The 17,790-nt window shown below is 40.7% G+C and overlaps 1 protein-coding gene across 2 annotated transcripts in view; it reads left to right on the top strand.

Moving 5' to 3' along the window:
- Positions 1–17,790, top strand: part of MARS1 (methionyl-tRNA synthetase 1) — a 32,514-nt gene that overhangs the window by 11,938 nt on the left and 2,786 nt on the right. The window contains exons 10-20 of one of the 2 annotated variants that reach the window (XM_039368142.1): positions 3,235–3,436; positions 5,519–5,593; positions 8,493–8,663; positions 9,258–9,353; positions 9,884–10,001; positions 10,354–10,567; positions 11,957–12,088; positions 12,581–12,685; positions 13,696–13,879; positions 15,243–15,314; positions 16,923–16,949. In XM_039368142.1, coding sequence (XP_039224076.1) covers positions 3,235–3,436; positions 5,519–5,593; positions 8,493–8,663; positions 9,258–9,353; positions 9,884–10,001; positions 10,354–10,567; positions 11,957–12,088; positions 12,581–12,685; positions 13,696–13,879; positions 15,243–15,314; positions 16,923–16,949 — 1,396 coding nt within the window. The remainder of the gene's footprint in view (positions 1–3,234; positions 3,437–5,518; positions 5,594–8,492; positions 8,664–9,257; positions 9,354–9,883; positions 10,002–10,353; positions 10,568–11,956; positions 12,089–12,580; positions 12,686–13,695; positions 13,880–15,242; positions 15,315–16,922; positions 16,950–17,790) is intronic. The other variant, XM_039368143.1, reaches the window with a different exon arrangement.

Below are 17,790 nucleotides of genomic sequence, written 5' to 3'. Positions count from 1 at the left end.
CCTTTTTGGCAGCTGCAGCACTCTGCTGGCTCATATTTAAATGATTGTCCACTAGGACTCCGAGATCCCTCTCACAGTTACTACTATTGAGCCAAGGTACTCCCTATACTATACCTGTGCATTTGGTTTTTCTTGCCTAAGTGTAGAACCTTGCTTTTTTCACCATTGAATTTCATTTTGTTAGATAGTGCCCAGTGTTCAAGTCTGTCCAGATCCTCCTGTATCCTAAGCCTGTCTTCTGGAGTGTTGGCTATTCCTGCCAGCTTGGTGTCATCTGCAAATTTGATGAGTTCCCCATCTATCCCCTCGTCCAAATCATTGATGAAGATGTTGAAGAGCACTGGGCCCAGAAAGAGCCCTGGGGCACCCCACTACACACTTCCCTCCATGTAGATGCGGTTCCATTGAGGACCACACGCTGAGTACAGCCAGTAAGCCAGATACGGATCCATCTGGTGGTGATGCTGTCTAACCCGCATTTTTCTATCTTATCAAGTAGTAGGTTGTAGTCTACTCAAATGCCTTACTGAAGTCCAAGTAAATTATATCCACAGCATTCCTCTGGTCCGCTAATTTTGTCACTTGGTCAAAGAATGCAATAAGATTTGTCTGGCATGATCTGTTTTTGACAAACCCGTGTTGGCTTTTAGTAATGACTTTGTTTGCCTGTAGGTGTTTGCTAATTCGTTGTTTGATTATCTTTTCCAGAATCTTCCCAGGTATTGAGGTCAGGCTGATAGGTCTGTAATTTCCTGGGTCCCTTTTTTTTCCTTTTTTGAAGATGGGAACTACATCAGCTCTTTTCAAGTCCTCTGGTAGTTCCCCAGTGCTCCAGAATCTTTGAAAAATATAGTTCAGTGGTTCTGAGATCACATCTGCCAGTTCCTTGAGAATTCTGGGGTGTAATCCATCTGGTCCTGGTGATTTGAACTCGTCTAGGCTGGACAGGTGTTCACTTACCATTTTCTTGCCTATCTTAACTTGTGTTTCTATTTTGTTTTTTATGGCACTATTTTTGATAGGTTGGTCTGTTTTTTTCCCTTTGTGTAAAGACAGATGCAAAAAAGGAGTTAAATAGTTCTGCTTTCTCCCTGTTGCTTGTCACCTTCTTGCCACTTTCACCCACTAATGGACCGATCGTTTCCTTCACTTTTTTCTTGTTCTTTACATGTTGAAAGAAGCTTTTTTTGTTATTTTTGACTTTGGTTGCAAGCCTTAGTTCATTTTGAGCCTTAGCTTTCCTCACTTCGTCTTTGAAGGCTCTGGCTATTTGCTGATATTCTGACTTAGTTATGTGTCCCTCTTTCCACTTTCTATACTTGTCCTTTTTATCTTTCAATTGATCAGAGAGTTCTTTATGCAGCCATGCTGGTTTCTTTTGAGAGCTGTTATTTTTCTTCTTTGTTGGTATTGTGCTAGACTGGGCCTTTATTATCTCACTTTTCAAAATTTCCCAAGCCTCTTGATTTGTTTTCCCCTGGAGGATTCTCATCCATAGAATCCTTCCCAAACCCTCTCTAAGTTTATTGAAATTAGCTATCTTGAAGTCCAAGACTCTAGTTTGACTATGTTCTATTGCTTGTGCTTCCATAGTGTTGAATTCCAATATTGCATGATCACTTCCTCCCAAGGTTCCTATGGCTTCAACACCTTCTATCATTTCATCTCTGTTAGTGAGGATTAGATCCAATATGGCTAATCCCCTAGTTCCCTTCTCTACTTTTGGGGAGACAAATTTGTCTGCTAGGTTTGTCAGGAATCTGTTTGATCTTCCACTTGGTGCGGAGTTTGCCTCCCAGTTGATGTCAGGGTAGTTAAAGTCCCCCATTACTATTGTGATGTGCTTCCTACATACCTTAGTTAGCTGACTAGCAAAAAGTTCATCTATTTCCTGTGTTCGGTTGGGTGGCCTATAGTATATACCTATGGCAATGTCGTTTCCCCCCCCCCTTTATATTGACCCAAATGCATTCAAGACAGTTTTCATCATTGTTGTGCTCTATTTCTGTAGAGATGTAGTTATTTCTTATATAGAGAGCAACTCCACCTCCTCTTTTATTTGATCTGTTTCTTTTAAATAATATAAATCCCTCTAGCTGTGTGTTCCATTTGTGGATTTTGCCCCACCATGTTTCCGTTATGGCAGCAATATCATATCTGCCCTCATTAACCTGAATTTCTAGTTCACCCTGTTTGCTGTTCATACTCTGTGTAATGGATGAATACTTTCATGTGTCATCAGTGAGGATATGGCAGGACTGAAAGTGATACAGATCATCATATGCTCTGTGTTCTATGAATATAATTTTCAAATGAAGCTATGTTCCTGCTTTATTAGCTTCATACATCATCAATTGCAAGACATCCTATTTTGTAATAAATGGATGCCAAAAATTTGTCAAGATTTTCATTTTTACCACTGAATTGATCAAAGGACAAAAATATTTTAAAGGGTTAATTGAAACAATTAGATAGCATTAAGTCATAATGGTAAGCTGGGATATTTAAACAATTATATGTTGAATAAGCCATGGTTACACTAAACCAAAAAACAATGAACCCCTATTTCTTGAATATATACTTGATGAGTTTTTGGATTCCTTTGATCTGATTCATTCATCGTTGTACACTCTAAACAACCAAACAGCCAATTTATTACCCTTCAGATATTTTAAATTACCTGGCTGCTGGCTGCAATTGCTGTGAATTGCATTCCAGAACATGTGGAGGGGATTCAGTTACTCGTCCTTGCTTGTATTATTGGAATAGATCATGTTGCCATTTTAACTTAGTGCCTTGCTTTGACCCTACCTATTAGAATTCCACTAATAAACAACTTAATTAAAATGAACCATGGCTTGATACTAAATCCAGATATTATTGTGCTGTACAATGAGAGGCATTCATCCACTCAGGGGCATGGAATAGAGCCATGGAATTACACACTGCAGACCAACATATACCCCTGCTGGATTATACATCTGCATGGAATGGGACCTTGGTAAGATCAGAATGAGTGATTTTGTTTTGCCTATCTGCCAGTCTGCTTGCCCATCTACTATGCCAGTGCAAATGCAAATGTCAACATTGTTTGGAAACTGAGACAAATAAAGGACAGGCAGTGCTTTGCAGTCACAGGCACTCATGCTTCTGAGCTATTTATATTTTTTAAAATATTTCTGTGTGTGAAGATCAGAAGCTGTTCCTTACATCTCCCCTTCTCTAACCCTTCAGAATAGCGCAAAGCATCTTTCAACAGTTGTTGGAACACAAATATCTTCTGACCGAGACAGTGGACCAGTTGAAGTGTGAGAAATGTGCGAGATTCCTAGCAGACCGCTTTGTGGAAGGCATCTGCCCTTTCTGCAACTATGAAGAAGCCCGTGGAGATCAGTGTGACAAATGTGGCAAGCTCATAAATGCCACTGAACTTAAGGTATTTTTGGAAACAGAAGCCTGAACCTGATCTTCAGAGTAGACTCTTTTCCAGTAAGAGTTGATGACATCGAAGTCATCTGTTCTACTGAAATTCTGTTAAACTGGATAAAATCTCCTCTCCCTTTCCTGAGAGGAGTACAACCATTATGCTACTTCATCTTCCCTTCTCTCATGATTATGAACTAAACCAGGGGTAGGCAACCCTGGCACTTTTATGACTCGTGGACTTCAACTCCCAGAATTCCTGAGTCAGCATGGCTGGTTCAAGAATTCTGGGTATTGAAGTCCACAAGTCATCAAAGAGCCAGGGTTGCCTACCCATGAACCAAACCATCATGCAATGTTTGATTTTGGTTTACCCAGATGCTGTGATTTGTAACCCATGGTTTATTGACTGTTAAGTTATTGAGCCCAGTGAGTTGTAATTTACAATAGTGGCAAATATCTGTAGCTCAGATGCAGGATGAGGGTGAAGATTTGTTCTCCAAGCTGGCAGGTTGGTTTAGGGATGTTTCATTACCAGGCTAGGTAATATCTTCAGCGATGTTTAGGGGATGTCAGTGTTGGTGTTCTTCTGTTTATAATAGTTTATAATATAATTCCGTTTATAATATAACATAATTGTGATTTATTAAGTAAACTATGGTTTAAAAAGCCTGCCTTAATAGAATGTATGCCCCAGGGCTTATACGATACTTTGACCACATGTTTTTCTGATGACAAATCAGAAATCAACCTTATTGTCCTCATTGTATAAGTTAAGTTTTGCCTTAATTTGTCTAGTGTATCTATATCATTAAATATCAGGTATATCCACATTCACAATTATTTACAGTAAATTTCTCTTGTGGCTGGGGAAACCAGCATGCTACAATCAAAGTGAGATAAAAGTACATTAAGTATTTATCTTAAATCTTCAGACCTTGCAATACAGTAAATAGGATTACTTTTATTCAGAGGGTGGTCCAAACTCCCTCCAGGATCTGAGATATTAGCACTGTTGTGGAAATTTTGAGTCTTTGCATTTTATTTTTGCTATGGTAGCTTTAAGAAGAATGTCATCTTATTTTCCCTTGTTTCATTTTTTCTGTTACTTATATTGCTATATTTCTTCATGGCCATCTACAGTTTTGCAAAAGAACAAACATACTCCATATTTATCTTCTGTATTATTTTTATTCACTTAAATTTCCCTCCCTTTTTTTCCACTATTATTTTAACATATCCTCAACTTTACTGGATCCTTCTCTTCAGAGATACTTAAGAGGTTAAGTCTCTTGGGGATGGGGGATAAGTTAAAACTGACCAATTTTTTGCTATGTACTGTACACTTGTCAAAACTGTTAAGGGCCTACAGCTCAACAGGTATTATGAATCTTTTGTTTAACATTGTCCTTATTTATTATTAATACCATATTTTCTGGCGTATAAGATGACTTTCTAAAGTGTTGAAATCGGCGCCGAAGTCGGGGGTCATCTTATACGCCGAGTCACCTTATATGCCGGAAATTACGGCAGTTTCTGGCGTATAAGACGACTTTCTAGGCATGGAAATCGGCACCAAAGTTGGGGTCGTCTTATACGCCGAGTCGCCTTATATGCCAGAAATTACGGTAGCTAAATTTTCTTACTACTGAAGCCCATCCAGTTATTCCCCTGTCATTTTTAATGTCCTGTTTTGTTTCCATTGGCCATTTGATTTCAAGATTATCCATGTACAAGAAATGCATTTAAAGACTATACTTAAAAAGTTGTGAGAAAAAATATATGACAAGACAAGAGAATCATGTCTATGTTGGGCTTCTCCTGATTCTAGGATTTTTATCATTTCTGCCTGCATTGCTGCTAATTTCTTAACAGTATCCATTCTATCCATGGGCCTAACTACAAAATGCTGCTTTGTTTGATGTGAGCTATCTGTGTGTAGCATAGTCTTTATTCTGGATAGTTGGCTTTTTCTTGAAAGGATCTAAAGACTTCTTTGGATTTAGAGGTATACTGCTATGAAATGTGGTAATTCTGTTTAGGTAATTTGATGAATAAATTATTTCATGATGTATTCTTCTTTTTCTTCTGACAGAAACCAGTGTGCAAAGTCTGCCAAGGAACCCCAGTGGTGAAATCTTCTCAGCACCTCTTCCTGGATCTACCCAAGGTGAGCCCTTGTTCTTCTGTCTTTAGAAGGCAGCATTCTATGATTCTTTGAATCAGCATCTGTGGCAGTGATAAACTGTCAATAAACCAGGACTGAATCCAGATCAGACAGAGGCACTTTTCTTCAACAGAAGTAAATGAACTCTAGAATTGAGCAGATGGCGATATTACTTGATTCAGCTTTGCACCTGAAGGCACAGCTCCTTTGCCCAGTTTAAAGTAGTTTGTCGGTTAAGTCAGTCTTTGACGAGGCCTGACATGATCGTGAAGACATAGGATTTAATCAACAGCTTGATCTGATTATTGAAGTGGGCTTCACTCGGAGCTATCTTTGAAGAATCTTCTTAGAGTGCAATTGGTCCATTTTGTGAAGCAGAAATAAAGTTGATGGTATAGGAACCAGTTCAAATAATTTTCCCTTCCTATTTGCCCATCAGTGAAGGTCTTCATCAGAAACTGCAACTTCAAGAAATGGATGTGAGTGCTGTACACGTTTGCTGAATATTGATAGTTGGTATAACAATACAGTCACTTCATTAAAATTATTATTAACTATCTAGGAGAACTTACACTAATGTTTTATGTCATACCAGAAATGATTTTCAAGTTACAAACAAAAGGCACATGGTATGCACTGGGATGATTTCTGCCATCAGAACTAGGGAGTTCTGGGCAAACTTTGAATCTTAAAGCTTATAAAGCCTCAATAGCTAAATAGTAACTTATCTGGAAAATCCTGCTCTGAACAACATACGTCATACAACCAATGCTGATAAAGCATATCTAACAAAGAACCCCTCGCCCTTCTATTACATATAGTCATGTTGTAATGTTCTGATAGGGGAAAAATAATTGATATAATTAAACCTGGTACAGGCACAGGAAAATTAATTTCTCTCCTCAGATGAGCAAACTATTTTGATCCAAAGAAGGCAGCAGAAAATTTCACTTCCTACCTGAATTAAGGTAGTCCTCAGTTAACAATGGTAATTGGGATGGGAAACTCTCGCTAAGTGATAGACCTACAGTACAATGTTACGTAAATGCACTGACCTATGATGGCAGTTCTACAATTCCAGCTGTGGTCATTAATCAAATGTCACGTGTTCATTAAGCACAGTGTCATGTGACTGCCATTTGCAACTACCTGCTGGTTTCCTCGTTGATATTACATGTCAGAAGCTGGCAGAGAAGGTTGCAAATGACAATTACAGGACCATGGGACACCACAACCATTGTAATGGGGAGCAGGTTGCGAAGCACCCAAATCAAGGTACATGACAGAGGATGCTGCTACAGCTGTAACTTTGAGGACCAGTCACAAGACTCCTTGTTCACTACTGTCAAAACTTTAAACCAGTTGCTCAACAAATGATCATTAACCAAGGACTACTTGCATTACTAATGTTAGGATAAAGAAACACAAAATCCCAGGTGTATTCCAGAAGTGATAGAAAAGATGAATAAATAATAAAAAGGAAGATACCGAATGAAATAAATTATCTTAGCTGGATAGAATATCACTTTGTGTGATATTTGGTAAAATCCAAATACACTTAGAAGCCCAAGTTTAATATATAAATGGAGATTAGAATGAGGCTAGAAAGAATGAAGGAGGCCCAAGCATGTATTGTTTCATAAGTAGAGGCCAAACTGAGACAAGCAGTTGACCATAGTCATGTTCCTCAGAAGGTAAATCGTTACTAAAACCAAAAATTTCCAACACATTGAACTCTTAAATGTGCTTTTTTGCAAGAGATGCTCTGGTTAGCATGAGGGATGTGGCCAGTTGTCACGTTGCTGGAACAGTAAGGCTGAACTCTTCAGTTGGATTCATTCAAACATTTGTCATATATATATATATATATATATATATACAATGTACATATGACCATGATACACAAAAAATATGTTGGAAGAATTAATAGTGGCTTCTAAGTCAGTGTTCCATATAAGAAACTGAAGAGAAGTAGCTGAAATAGTTACTAATTACCTGTATGACTCTTTGGAAGATGTAGCAGTACTATATCTGGTTTTTGGATCCAATTTTGTTTTTTGTGTAATATACATTTCTAATTTGTTTTGCATTAGGGGACAAAATTGATGTCTCAAGCTTTAGAGAGGTTCTCGACTTTGACAACTATAAAAATTCATTTGGATGGTTTTAAGGGGTAAAAGAACAGAAAAGGGTAAAAAAATTCTGTCCTACCCTTTCTGCAAGTATATTTTCTGATATTTCTTTTGATATACTTTTTGAGTATTAGATACTCATATACCGTATTTGCCACAACTGGCTATGCCAGTGATGGCGAACCTTTTAGAGACCGAGTGCCCAAACTGCAATTCAAAGCCCATTTATGCATCGTTGGGTGCTGGGTGGGTGTGGCCATTGGCTGGGCGTGACTGCGATGGTAACGGCAGACTGGGTGGGACTAAAAAGTTCAATCAATCAATTCCAACTTTGCAAGATCTTTTTTTTTCCTGCAAGAAGTTGAAATTGACTGACTGATTGAACCTTTTTTTTTTTTGCACATGGCGGTGGAGGCCTAAAGCGAAAAGGTTTTATACAACCCAGCTAAAGGCCTAGGACTGGGGCGACGGCGTGCGTGCCCACAGAGAGGGCTCTGAGTGCCGCCTCTGGCACCCGTGCCATAGGTTCGCCACCATTGGGCTATGCAATGCTTTTATGTATGAGGGTGTGTTTATCTTTAAATACTATTTTTTATTTTGATTTTACTTGTCACTCTGAGTAGTATATAAGCATTAGAAGTACAAAAGAGAAAAATGCTAAAAGTGATGCAAGCAGAGATGTGATGTCATTTGCCTGACACTGTTATCGTGGCAAGTGCTGCATCATAGCCAGAAATCCTGTTTGTTTTTTCTAACCTTTCAACAACTAGTTAGAAGAGAGTCTGGAGAAATGGTTGGCTGTGTCCCAGTCCAGTGGGGATTGGACCCCCAACTCAAGATACATCACCCGCTCCTGGATCCGGGATGGCCTCAAGCCACGTTGTATCACTCGTGACCTGAAGTGGGGCACATCAGTTCCACTTGATGGCTTCCGTGAGAAGGTGAGGAATAAGGGGCAAAGAGAGACATTTTTTTTGGTGTGATTGAATGTCACACTGTGTTTGAATATCACTTAGACATAATATGTGAATAGCTTGGGATTAAAGTTCACACAAGCCCTATATAGCAAGCCAGTATTTACAGTACGTAAATTATAGTCTAAAGAACTGAAGGTCTGTACAGAACATCTATTTTGAAATAAGAGCAACAATCTCTGTGTGAGCAATAGTACCATAATGTGAACTAATTGTACTTACTCAAAAGGAAGATAAGGCATCCCCAGTCATTACTTTTAAGCTGGAGGTGGTGCATTGCCTTATTTTTCTTTCAGACTAGGGACATAAGCTATTGAATAAGAGAACTAGCTTCTGCCTCTCTGAGAATGCAGAATCTAGAAAAGCACTTGTGAAGTCAGTGGGTGAAGAGCCACCTCTGTCCCTACAATCTAGATGTGTTCTTGTTTTAATCAGGGTCATCATCTTCATTTAGAAAAATATGATAATTAACGGCCAAGAGATGTGCAAGTTGTACAGTATGAAGCTCAAATCTTAGCTGCTCACGCAGATATTCCTTTTCCCCTTCGCTACTTTTAATAGGTATTCTATGTTTGGTTTGATGCTCCAATTGGCTATCTGTCCATCACAGCTAATTACACTGACCAGTGGGAGAAATGGTGGAAGAACCCAGAACAGGTGGGCTAATCCAGGCACTTCCTTCTGAAAGTTGATTCCTTTCTTTATATCAAAGATAACATATCTTTATATGTATAATACTATAAATACATAGTAGTGCACCTTTACAATATTTATACAATACTTTATCTTTTTTATTTATAATATGAAGGAATACGTCATTACGCAATTTTCTGTATTCACTTACATATCTCTGTAATATGTAAAATATAAATAGATTTGTGGCAGGGAAATCAGGGAACTCTTCCATCATTCCATTACATAAACTCTTCTGAGCATTAAGCATGCTCACTACTTAGAACCAAACTTCTTCTTAAGTTCTTCAACTCGTCCTAGCAAATTGCATGAGATTATTATGTCTATAGGACATCTGTACCTCTGATTATTGTAAGATGTATTTTTGAAAACAATCGTGATAACGTGCTGTCACAGTTATTTGTGGCTACACAGGATGGGAGGGAGTTGTCAGAAAGTCGAGGTACAACTGTGCCTTATGCCATGTTTTCACTCTTTCTTCTTTCCCTTCTCAGGTTCAGCTTTATAACTTCATGGCCAAGGATAATGTTCCCTTCCACAGCGTTGTGTTTCCTTGCTCCTTGCTGGGCACCGGTGATAATTACACTCTGGTCAACCATCTAATTGCAACAGGTAATTTCTAGGGGAGAGAATTAACCACAAACCTCATTTTTTTCATTCCTGACTTCTAGTCTTGTTGGGTGCCTTAGAACCAAAAACTGACTGTTTCCATTCCCTTTCTTCAACAGAGGAACCCTTAAAAAAGGAGTTCCTAATCCAGGAGTGGGCAACGTTGGCTCTTTTATGACTCGTGGACTTCAACTCCCAGAATTCTTGAGCCAGACATGCTGAGGGGAAAGGGAGAGGTTTCCATGCTGAGCCATGCTGGCTCAGGAATTCTGGGAGTTGAAGTCCACGAGTCATAAAAGAGCCAACGTTGCCTACCCCTGTCCTAACGTCACCCTCTCTCTTTTTTTTCCTGTAGAATATTTGAACTATGAGGATGGTAAATTCTCCAAAAGCCGTGGTGTGGGAGTTTTTGGGGATATGGCCAAGGACACAGGCATTCCTGCAGACATCTGGCGCTTTTACCTGCTCTACTTGCGGCCAGAGAGCCAAGATAGTGCCTTCTCTTGGAATGATCTGATGATCAAAAACAACTCCGAGCTGCTGAATACCCTCGGCAATTTTATCAATAGGTAAATCTGAGCAAGAGAAAAATGGGCCCATGGTGTGAATTCAGTAAAACAGTGTGGTAGCTTAGCTTTGGGTACAGGATGAGCTAAAAACAGTATTAAAAAAAAAGATTCAGTAATTTTTGCACAATACTGGAAGAATGAAGGACTGCCATCAGAAAAAGAAATAATCAGGAAAATATTGGAATGTGCAGAGATGAACAAATTAACTATTGGGTTGAAAGATAAAGAAGATACAGACTACTATCAAATTTGGAACCTATTTTATTCTTGGCTAGAGGAAAGAATGAAGGGTTAGGAATTGAACATGTATTAGCATAGCAAACTCCAGACAACTTGTTGATTGGAAAAATTAACATGTTGATGAAAAAAAAATCAATAAAATCTTTACTCAAATATAAATAAATAAAAAAAGATTCAGATTCAGACAAACTATTTACTAGCCTACTGCAAAGGCTGGCCTAGAGTTAGGACGAGGAATAGAGAGTGAAGCGACACCATAGGAAGAAGGGTTGAAATTGGAAAGGCCCTTGTGTGTGTGCACGAGGATTATTTTTTCCACCTGTTCGCTGTGTCTTCAGGTCAGTAACTTTCCGATGCTCATTTAATACCTTGTGCGCAATGACCCATGTGGTTCTCTAATTCTCAAGAACATCAACATCTCACATAGATAGACAGAATTTTATATCAGTCAATTAAAATGAATAACACAAAACTATCCCCTAACCAGAAGAAATATCAGCAACCATTTGTGGGCAAAATTGTACTGTGTGATAGTTTGGTGTTCATGTACGAGATTGTTGAAATCTCAAAAGATGTAGTGACATTATAAAATTGGGGGCATTCTTTGAAAAATTTTGTGAGACAATTTCGCAAAACAGCAATCATTGTGTTGCTCATAGGAGTTACATTTAGGCATCGCTCTTTGTCTAAACTTAAACGGTGTTGAGGATGAAAAGGAGAAATCAAATGGTCAATCCCAAAGAGGAAAAAGAAAACTTCCTTTGGCTAATGCAAGAATTTACTGGGGAAAAAAGAAAATTATGGGGGATTGGGGAACACTTTGCTCTGGAATTCCATACTACTTAAATCTCTGTTTTATAGTATATAGTTTTCTGGGGTCTTCTGGAATGAGAGATTCAGATGTACCAGAACAGGCCCGTAGCTGTGACCTACAGAATGTGAGTTAGGTCAAGTGTCAAGTAACCAGTGCATTGTCATCCTTGTGTAAACATCTTTCATTATTTGACTGTCCAGGAGTTGCCCAGATAGGTAGATTGCGATAATTGGAAACAAAAGATGAGAATTAATCTAGCTTTCTGTAAACTTCTAATGTATCAAACTTTAGTGTATCCTCTTAGCTCTCTCCCTTGTCTTTGCTTCCTTTTTCAGAGCAGGAACTTTTGTGTGCAAATTCTTCGGGGGTTGCGTCCCTGCGATGGAGTTAACCCAGGATGACAAGCGCTTGTTGGCTCACGTCACATTGGAGCTGCGGCAATACAATCAGTTGTTGGAGAAGGTCAAGTACGTCCTGGAAATCTAGCATCTGCCAGTAGCTCTAGGAGTTATGTAATCGGTAGCTTAGATAAAACCTTTCCTGAAGAATATGCATGAACAACTGCAGTGGTAGAAGTTTTGAAAAAAATGGAAGGCTTGTGGGGAGTCATCTGAGCGAGAGGTTGTCCCAGACTGGCTCTGAATGTGTGAAGTAGCAACACCTGAATATCTAAACGTTTGTGGATGCTGGTTTCATAATCTTGAAAACTTCAGATGAGATTGTGATTAATTTGCATGATTAGTTTGCCTACCCAGAAATGTCCAAGACTGTTGTAAGTGGCTGATTGAGAATTTGAAAGGAAAGAGCCCAACAGATTTACTGGAAGGTTTCCTGCATGTTTGCATGGGAGGGCTGCTTAGTTTTGCCAAGTATTTCTCAGCAACGAGAGGTAAACTGTCATTTTCTTCCTTACCTCTGCTACTTCAACAACTTTGTCTCTTGGCTTTTCTCTTTCTCAGGATTCGTGATGCCTTACGCAGCATCTTGAATATTGCTCGCCATGGCAACCAGTACCTTCAGGTCAATGAGCCCTGGAAATGCATCAAAGGCGGTGATGCAGATAAGTGAGTGTCTGATGGTGGGCAAATGCTATTTTGGGATGGTCTGCTTCAAGCAGAACTAACTAAGGGAATTCTCCTTCCAATGTTGTGATATAGCTTATTTGAATTAGATTAGTTGTTTAGAGAGAAAAATGCTTCTCTGCTTTTATTCTTGTGAGCTGGGTTTTATTTTCAGACCTTTATTTAAATATTGATTTTTTTTTAATTTGTATTCTGCCTGATTTTTACAAATACTCAAGCAGGCGAACATATTTCACACACCTTCCTCCTCTTAATTCCCCAACAACAACAACAACTTTGTGAGGTGAGTTGGGTTGAGAGAGAGTGACTGGCCCAAGGTCACCCGGCCAAGTTTCATGGTTAAGGACTAGACCAGACATGTCAAACACAAGGCCCGGGGGCCGGATGCGGCCCGCGAAGTGGTTTCATGTGGTCCGTGAAGCCATCTTGGAAACAGTGAGGAAACGGCCCCTGCTGCCTTGGCCCTGGCCCAGGCCGGCCGGGAGCCAATGTACAATTTTGTGGTGGCCATCTGTGCTGAAACGCATTCAGTCTTAGCTCCACAAGGCTGTCTAGAAACAGCGAGGAACCAGCCCCTGCTGTGTCGGCCCCGCCCCCTGGGTGCATGCTGGGAAGGTGTCACCCTTTGTGAGGAATGAGGAAATGGACCATGCCTTGGCGCTTGCCCCGGTCCCACTCCCTTCTGCCAGAGACCCTCAGATCTGTCCCACTCCTGCCCAGGCCCCCACAGGCACCCTTGACGTGGAGAATGTAGAGCTGGCCATGTCCACCTAGTAGGCCACACCCACTCCATCCACACCTACCCAGTAGGCTGCATCCACCCTGTCCCCCCCTCCGAGGGCAACCCCAATGCTGATGCAGCCCTCAATGAAATTGAGTTTGACACCCCTGGACTAGACTAAACTATCAGTGTTGCCTATTGGTTATTGCCCCATTTTCTTGGCTTTGCTACTTTTTTTTCTTCTTAGAGATGTCTTTTCTTTTCTTCCTAGAAAACGGGCAAGCACTGTGATAGGGGTAGCTGTCAACATTGCAAGCTTGCTGTCAGTTGTGTTGCAACCTTACATGCCCACTGTGAGCGCTGCAATCCAGGACCAGCTGTGCATTGCATCCAGCTTTAATGTTGTGACCAATGACTTCGTCTGCAGCCTGCCAGCTGGACATCAGATTGGCACGGTACGTGCTGAGGGGATGGAAGCCATGTGATAGGTAACGGAAGCAGAGCTGAGGACCAGTTCTCCCAAGTGCCAGGGAAAAAAAGAATAAATAATATCAGCTTAGATGCAGTCAAGATTCATGTAAAAAATATTGTCCCATACTAAAAAATATGTAACTTATTTGCCAGAAGAAGCATAGGTGTACTGAGTTCTAAAAGGGATATAATTATACTTTTCCTATTACAAGCTTCAGCTTCTTTCCTTTTACTGTTCCTAAAAACTGTTGTTTTGGATAATGCTGGAAACCAATGAGGAAAATAGCTTCCGTATATTCTAGGCTGCCAAGCCACAGGGGAAACTTCAAAACCATTTGTGTAAGTTAATTTCATGGTGTCGAAGTTTCTTCCATTGATAAATGTGGCTATCAGGGTTCTTCAAAGTGGTCAGTATTGAGCCCAAGAGTCAATGGGACTATCCAAGGGGTTGATATTCAAATACTGTTCGTTAAAGCAGTATTTATTAAATTGTTTTCATATTTATTTGTATCCTGCCTTTATTATTTCTACAAATAGCTCAAAGCAACAAACATATCTAACACACCTTCCTCCTGCTATTTTCCCCACAACAACAGTCCTGTGAGGTGAATTAGGCTGAGAGAGAGTGACTGGCCCAAGGTCACCCAATTAGCTTTCATGCCTAAGGCGGAATTTGAACTCACAGTCTCCTGGTGCCTTAACCACTAGGCCAGGGGTCCCCAACAACAGGCTGCGGAAATGGCTGGCTGGCACGCGCACATATGCACATGCACTCCCCCCCACTCGTGCTAGTGCCTGCTAGCAGTTGGGTGTGCGCGGCCCATTTGCACATGCGTGAACAGGGTCGCTAGTACTGTACCAGCGCATATGGCACCATTTGCAGGCACGTGGTGCCGTTTGCGTGCGCGCATGTGCACACACCAATTTGAAAGCTGCTCGCCTTCCCTCTGGGCTGCAAGCCCAGAAAGGTTGGAGACCTGCACTAGGCCAAACTAGATTAAATAATAAATTATTTGGGGCAGGGGGTTGATGAGATATAATTTATATAAATTTTTTGATATTAATCTTAATAGTTTAATATTAAACAATAGCTTAATGGCTACACAGACAGAAGTGATACTGTTGGGAACTTAAGTTATGCTATTCTACCCGTCTACTCTAGCTGTTTCGTACCTTCCTCAAATACTGTCCACAGAATTCCAAACACTTACATGCAACTACATGAATGAGGATACGGGATACAGCACTCAGATGATAAGCCTCTAGAATGCATGTAGACCTGTATGTATGTAATTCGACCTCAGAGAGGCCCCCGGATTTTTCATGTTTTTCTACATTTCATTCCAGGTGACTCCCTTGTTCCAAAAGTTGGAGGCTGAACAAATTGAAAACTTGCGAAAGCGTTTTAGTGGAGGACAGGTAAGAAATGGCGGAAGAACTGATTCATCCAGAACTTCTTTGGAAACCGTTGACAGTGAGAGGAGACATCTCTACACCACTTCTGAGGCTCCTCAAAATAGTTGGGGTGCTGACATTGTACCTCACATGTTTATGAGCCAGGAGATCAGTAGCCAGATGACCCTCTTCTCTACAAGATGACAAGCAGGGTGCATTTAAAGCTGCTGTGGTCGAGAATCAAATGCATAACCCCCTTCCCCACAAAGTAAAAGCCTGTTTCTCGATTGCTAGGTTGTTAAATCTGCCTCCTCTACAATTCCTCCTAACTCATTCATGATAGTTACTGGAAAACCAAGGAGAAAAGCACATCCTCTTTGTAAAATGCAGATATACCCCAGTGCTCAGCTTCTCCTTTCACTTCATATTTGCTGAGTTGTAGTACTGTCATTGCCAGCTAGCGATTGGGAACAAAGAATTGAGAAGGATTGCTCATATGCCACCAATATGAGGAAACTGAGCATCAGAGAGAGAGAGAGGTGCCCATTTGCACAGAGGATCTTGCTACGTTCTACATTCTGGCATCTCTGACGAGGGGAAAAGCAGGTCTATCCATTTATGGTGTGCCTTTCACAATCTTATGATGGGGGCACCAGACATACAGCAAAGCCTCATTTGGGGGAGAAGATGGCTGTTATTCTCCCATATCTGGTAAAATCAGATCATATGTCACAGGTTGCATCACTTTCATAATTGGTGTCATTGTGTGATGACAACATAATGAGGCAGAATTTGATCCCTCCCACTGAGGTCTAGATAGTTAGGTTTCACTGTATTGTAAAGTAAATAATATGAATATACCTTTTTAAAAATTAAAAGATCACTTTTTAAAAAAAAATGCACAAAACACAAACTTTTTAAAATACGGGTGTTAGCTGACGTTAATTTATTTCCATTTCCCAGATCTTACATTCATGTTTAGACTATGAATTTTAGATCAGCCATGATCATTTCATTACTCTTTTCTTTGCTCATTACCTGCAAAACACTGTGGGGAGCTTCCTTTCTATAGCATAAGCTGATTGATCAGCTCCTAGGTTGGTGGCCAATCCTCTGATCCTTTTATATTCAGAAAACATTTGGGGAAATGTGCACTTAGATATTCTTTAAAAGTGTATTTTATTTTCAGAACAACTTTTACTTTGCCAGCCAGCTCTCTTACCTTGACCCTTTTTACTTTTCTGCATCTGTGGTTTAATTTTCCTGTCAAACTGGAGCAGCCCAACTCGTTGACTGTATTTTACATTGTTAACTGGATTGGGAAGGGCTCTGTGCCCCAAGTATTAGTAAATCTCTCCTGTAGCTGTTGTGTACTCCTCCTCCTCCTCCTCCTCCTCAAATCTGGTTTATATACTCTAGGTCAGGGGTAGGCAACCTTGGCTCTTTTATGACTTGTGGACTTTAACACTCAGAATTCCTCAGCCAGCATAGTGTTGAAGTCCACAAGTCATAAAAGAGCCACGGTTGCCTACCCCTGCTCTTGATTGCTTGCAAAGACCTTCCTCTGCTGTAGCACCTAACTATTCCTGCCTTTTTCTGGTCTTTCTCTGGTTCCCTTCTCCTGCTTTCCAGTCTGAAGACTTCCCACTGAAGCCAAAGGTAAAAATTGTTAAGCTGATAGCATTTTGTGGCATAGGGGTCTAGGTACTTGGGGGTTCACCTGTCTCCCATAGTATCTGCCCGGCCAATCTGATCTGGTCGGGCTGGCATGCTCCAGGTTCCTTCAGTTAAGCAATACCATCTGTTGGAATCCTGGAAATGAATCTTCTCTGTAACAGCCCCTAACTTCCGGAAGATACAAACAGCCCCTGCCCTTCTGGTGTTTTGAAGGTCCTTCACCCAGGCCTTTGGAGAGGATGACTGTGGTTTCCTTTTAACCCAGGTTGTTTTCCTTCGCTCCTCCCTAGTTTTTCACCCTGCTATCTTTGCCTTTTTATTGTTTGATGTTTTTCTTGTTTTAAACCATTTATAAATTTCCCAGAATCACTGGGAATTGAGCAACATATAAATTTAATAAATTATTATTATTGACTCTCCACAAGCATCCTTTAGAGCAGGGCTTTTCAACCAGTGGTACGGGTACCACCTGTGGTACATTGGCACCTGGCAGGTGGTATGCGACCATCTTAGAAAAGTGGTAGCAGGGGAGGGGAATGAGCTGAACCGGTGGCAGCACCGCACAAGCCTGAGCAAGAGATGGCTGGAGCTGCAGGGCTGTCAGGGCTCAGCAGAAGCGCCAGGATCAGCGCTTCTTTGGGACTGTCAGGGCTCAGTGGAAGCACCAGGATCAGTGCCAGACTCCAGTTGGAGCTGGGCGCTGATCCTAGCACTTCTGCTGAGCCCAGAAGAAGCGCTGATCAGTTGGAATGTTGCAGCATCTCCAGGGTCTTGTGATTTACATTCAGATGTTTGGCAACTGATTCATATTTATGACGGTCAC

This window comes from Crotalus tigris, unplaced genomic scaffold (genome assembly GCF_016545835.1).
Source record: "Crotalus tigris isolate CLP2741 ecotype Arizona unplaced genomic scaffold, ASM1654583v1 scf7180000020655.604591, whole genome shotgun sequence".
Taxonomy (NCBI): domain Eukaryota; kingdom Metazoa; phylum Chordata; class Lepidosauria; order Squamata; family Viperidae; genus Crotalus; species Crotalus tigris.
The sequence above is the reverse complement of the archived record's forward strand: the minus strand, read 5'-3'. Positions and strand labels throughout refer to the sequence as shown.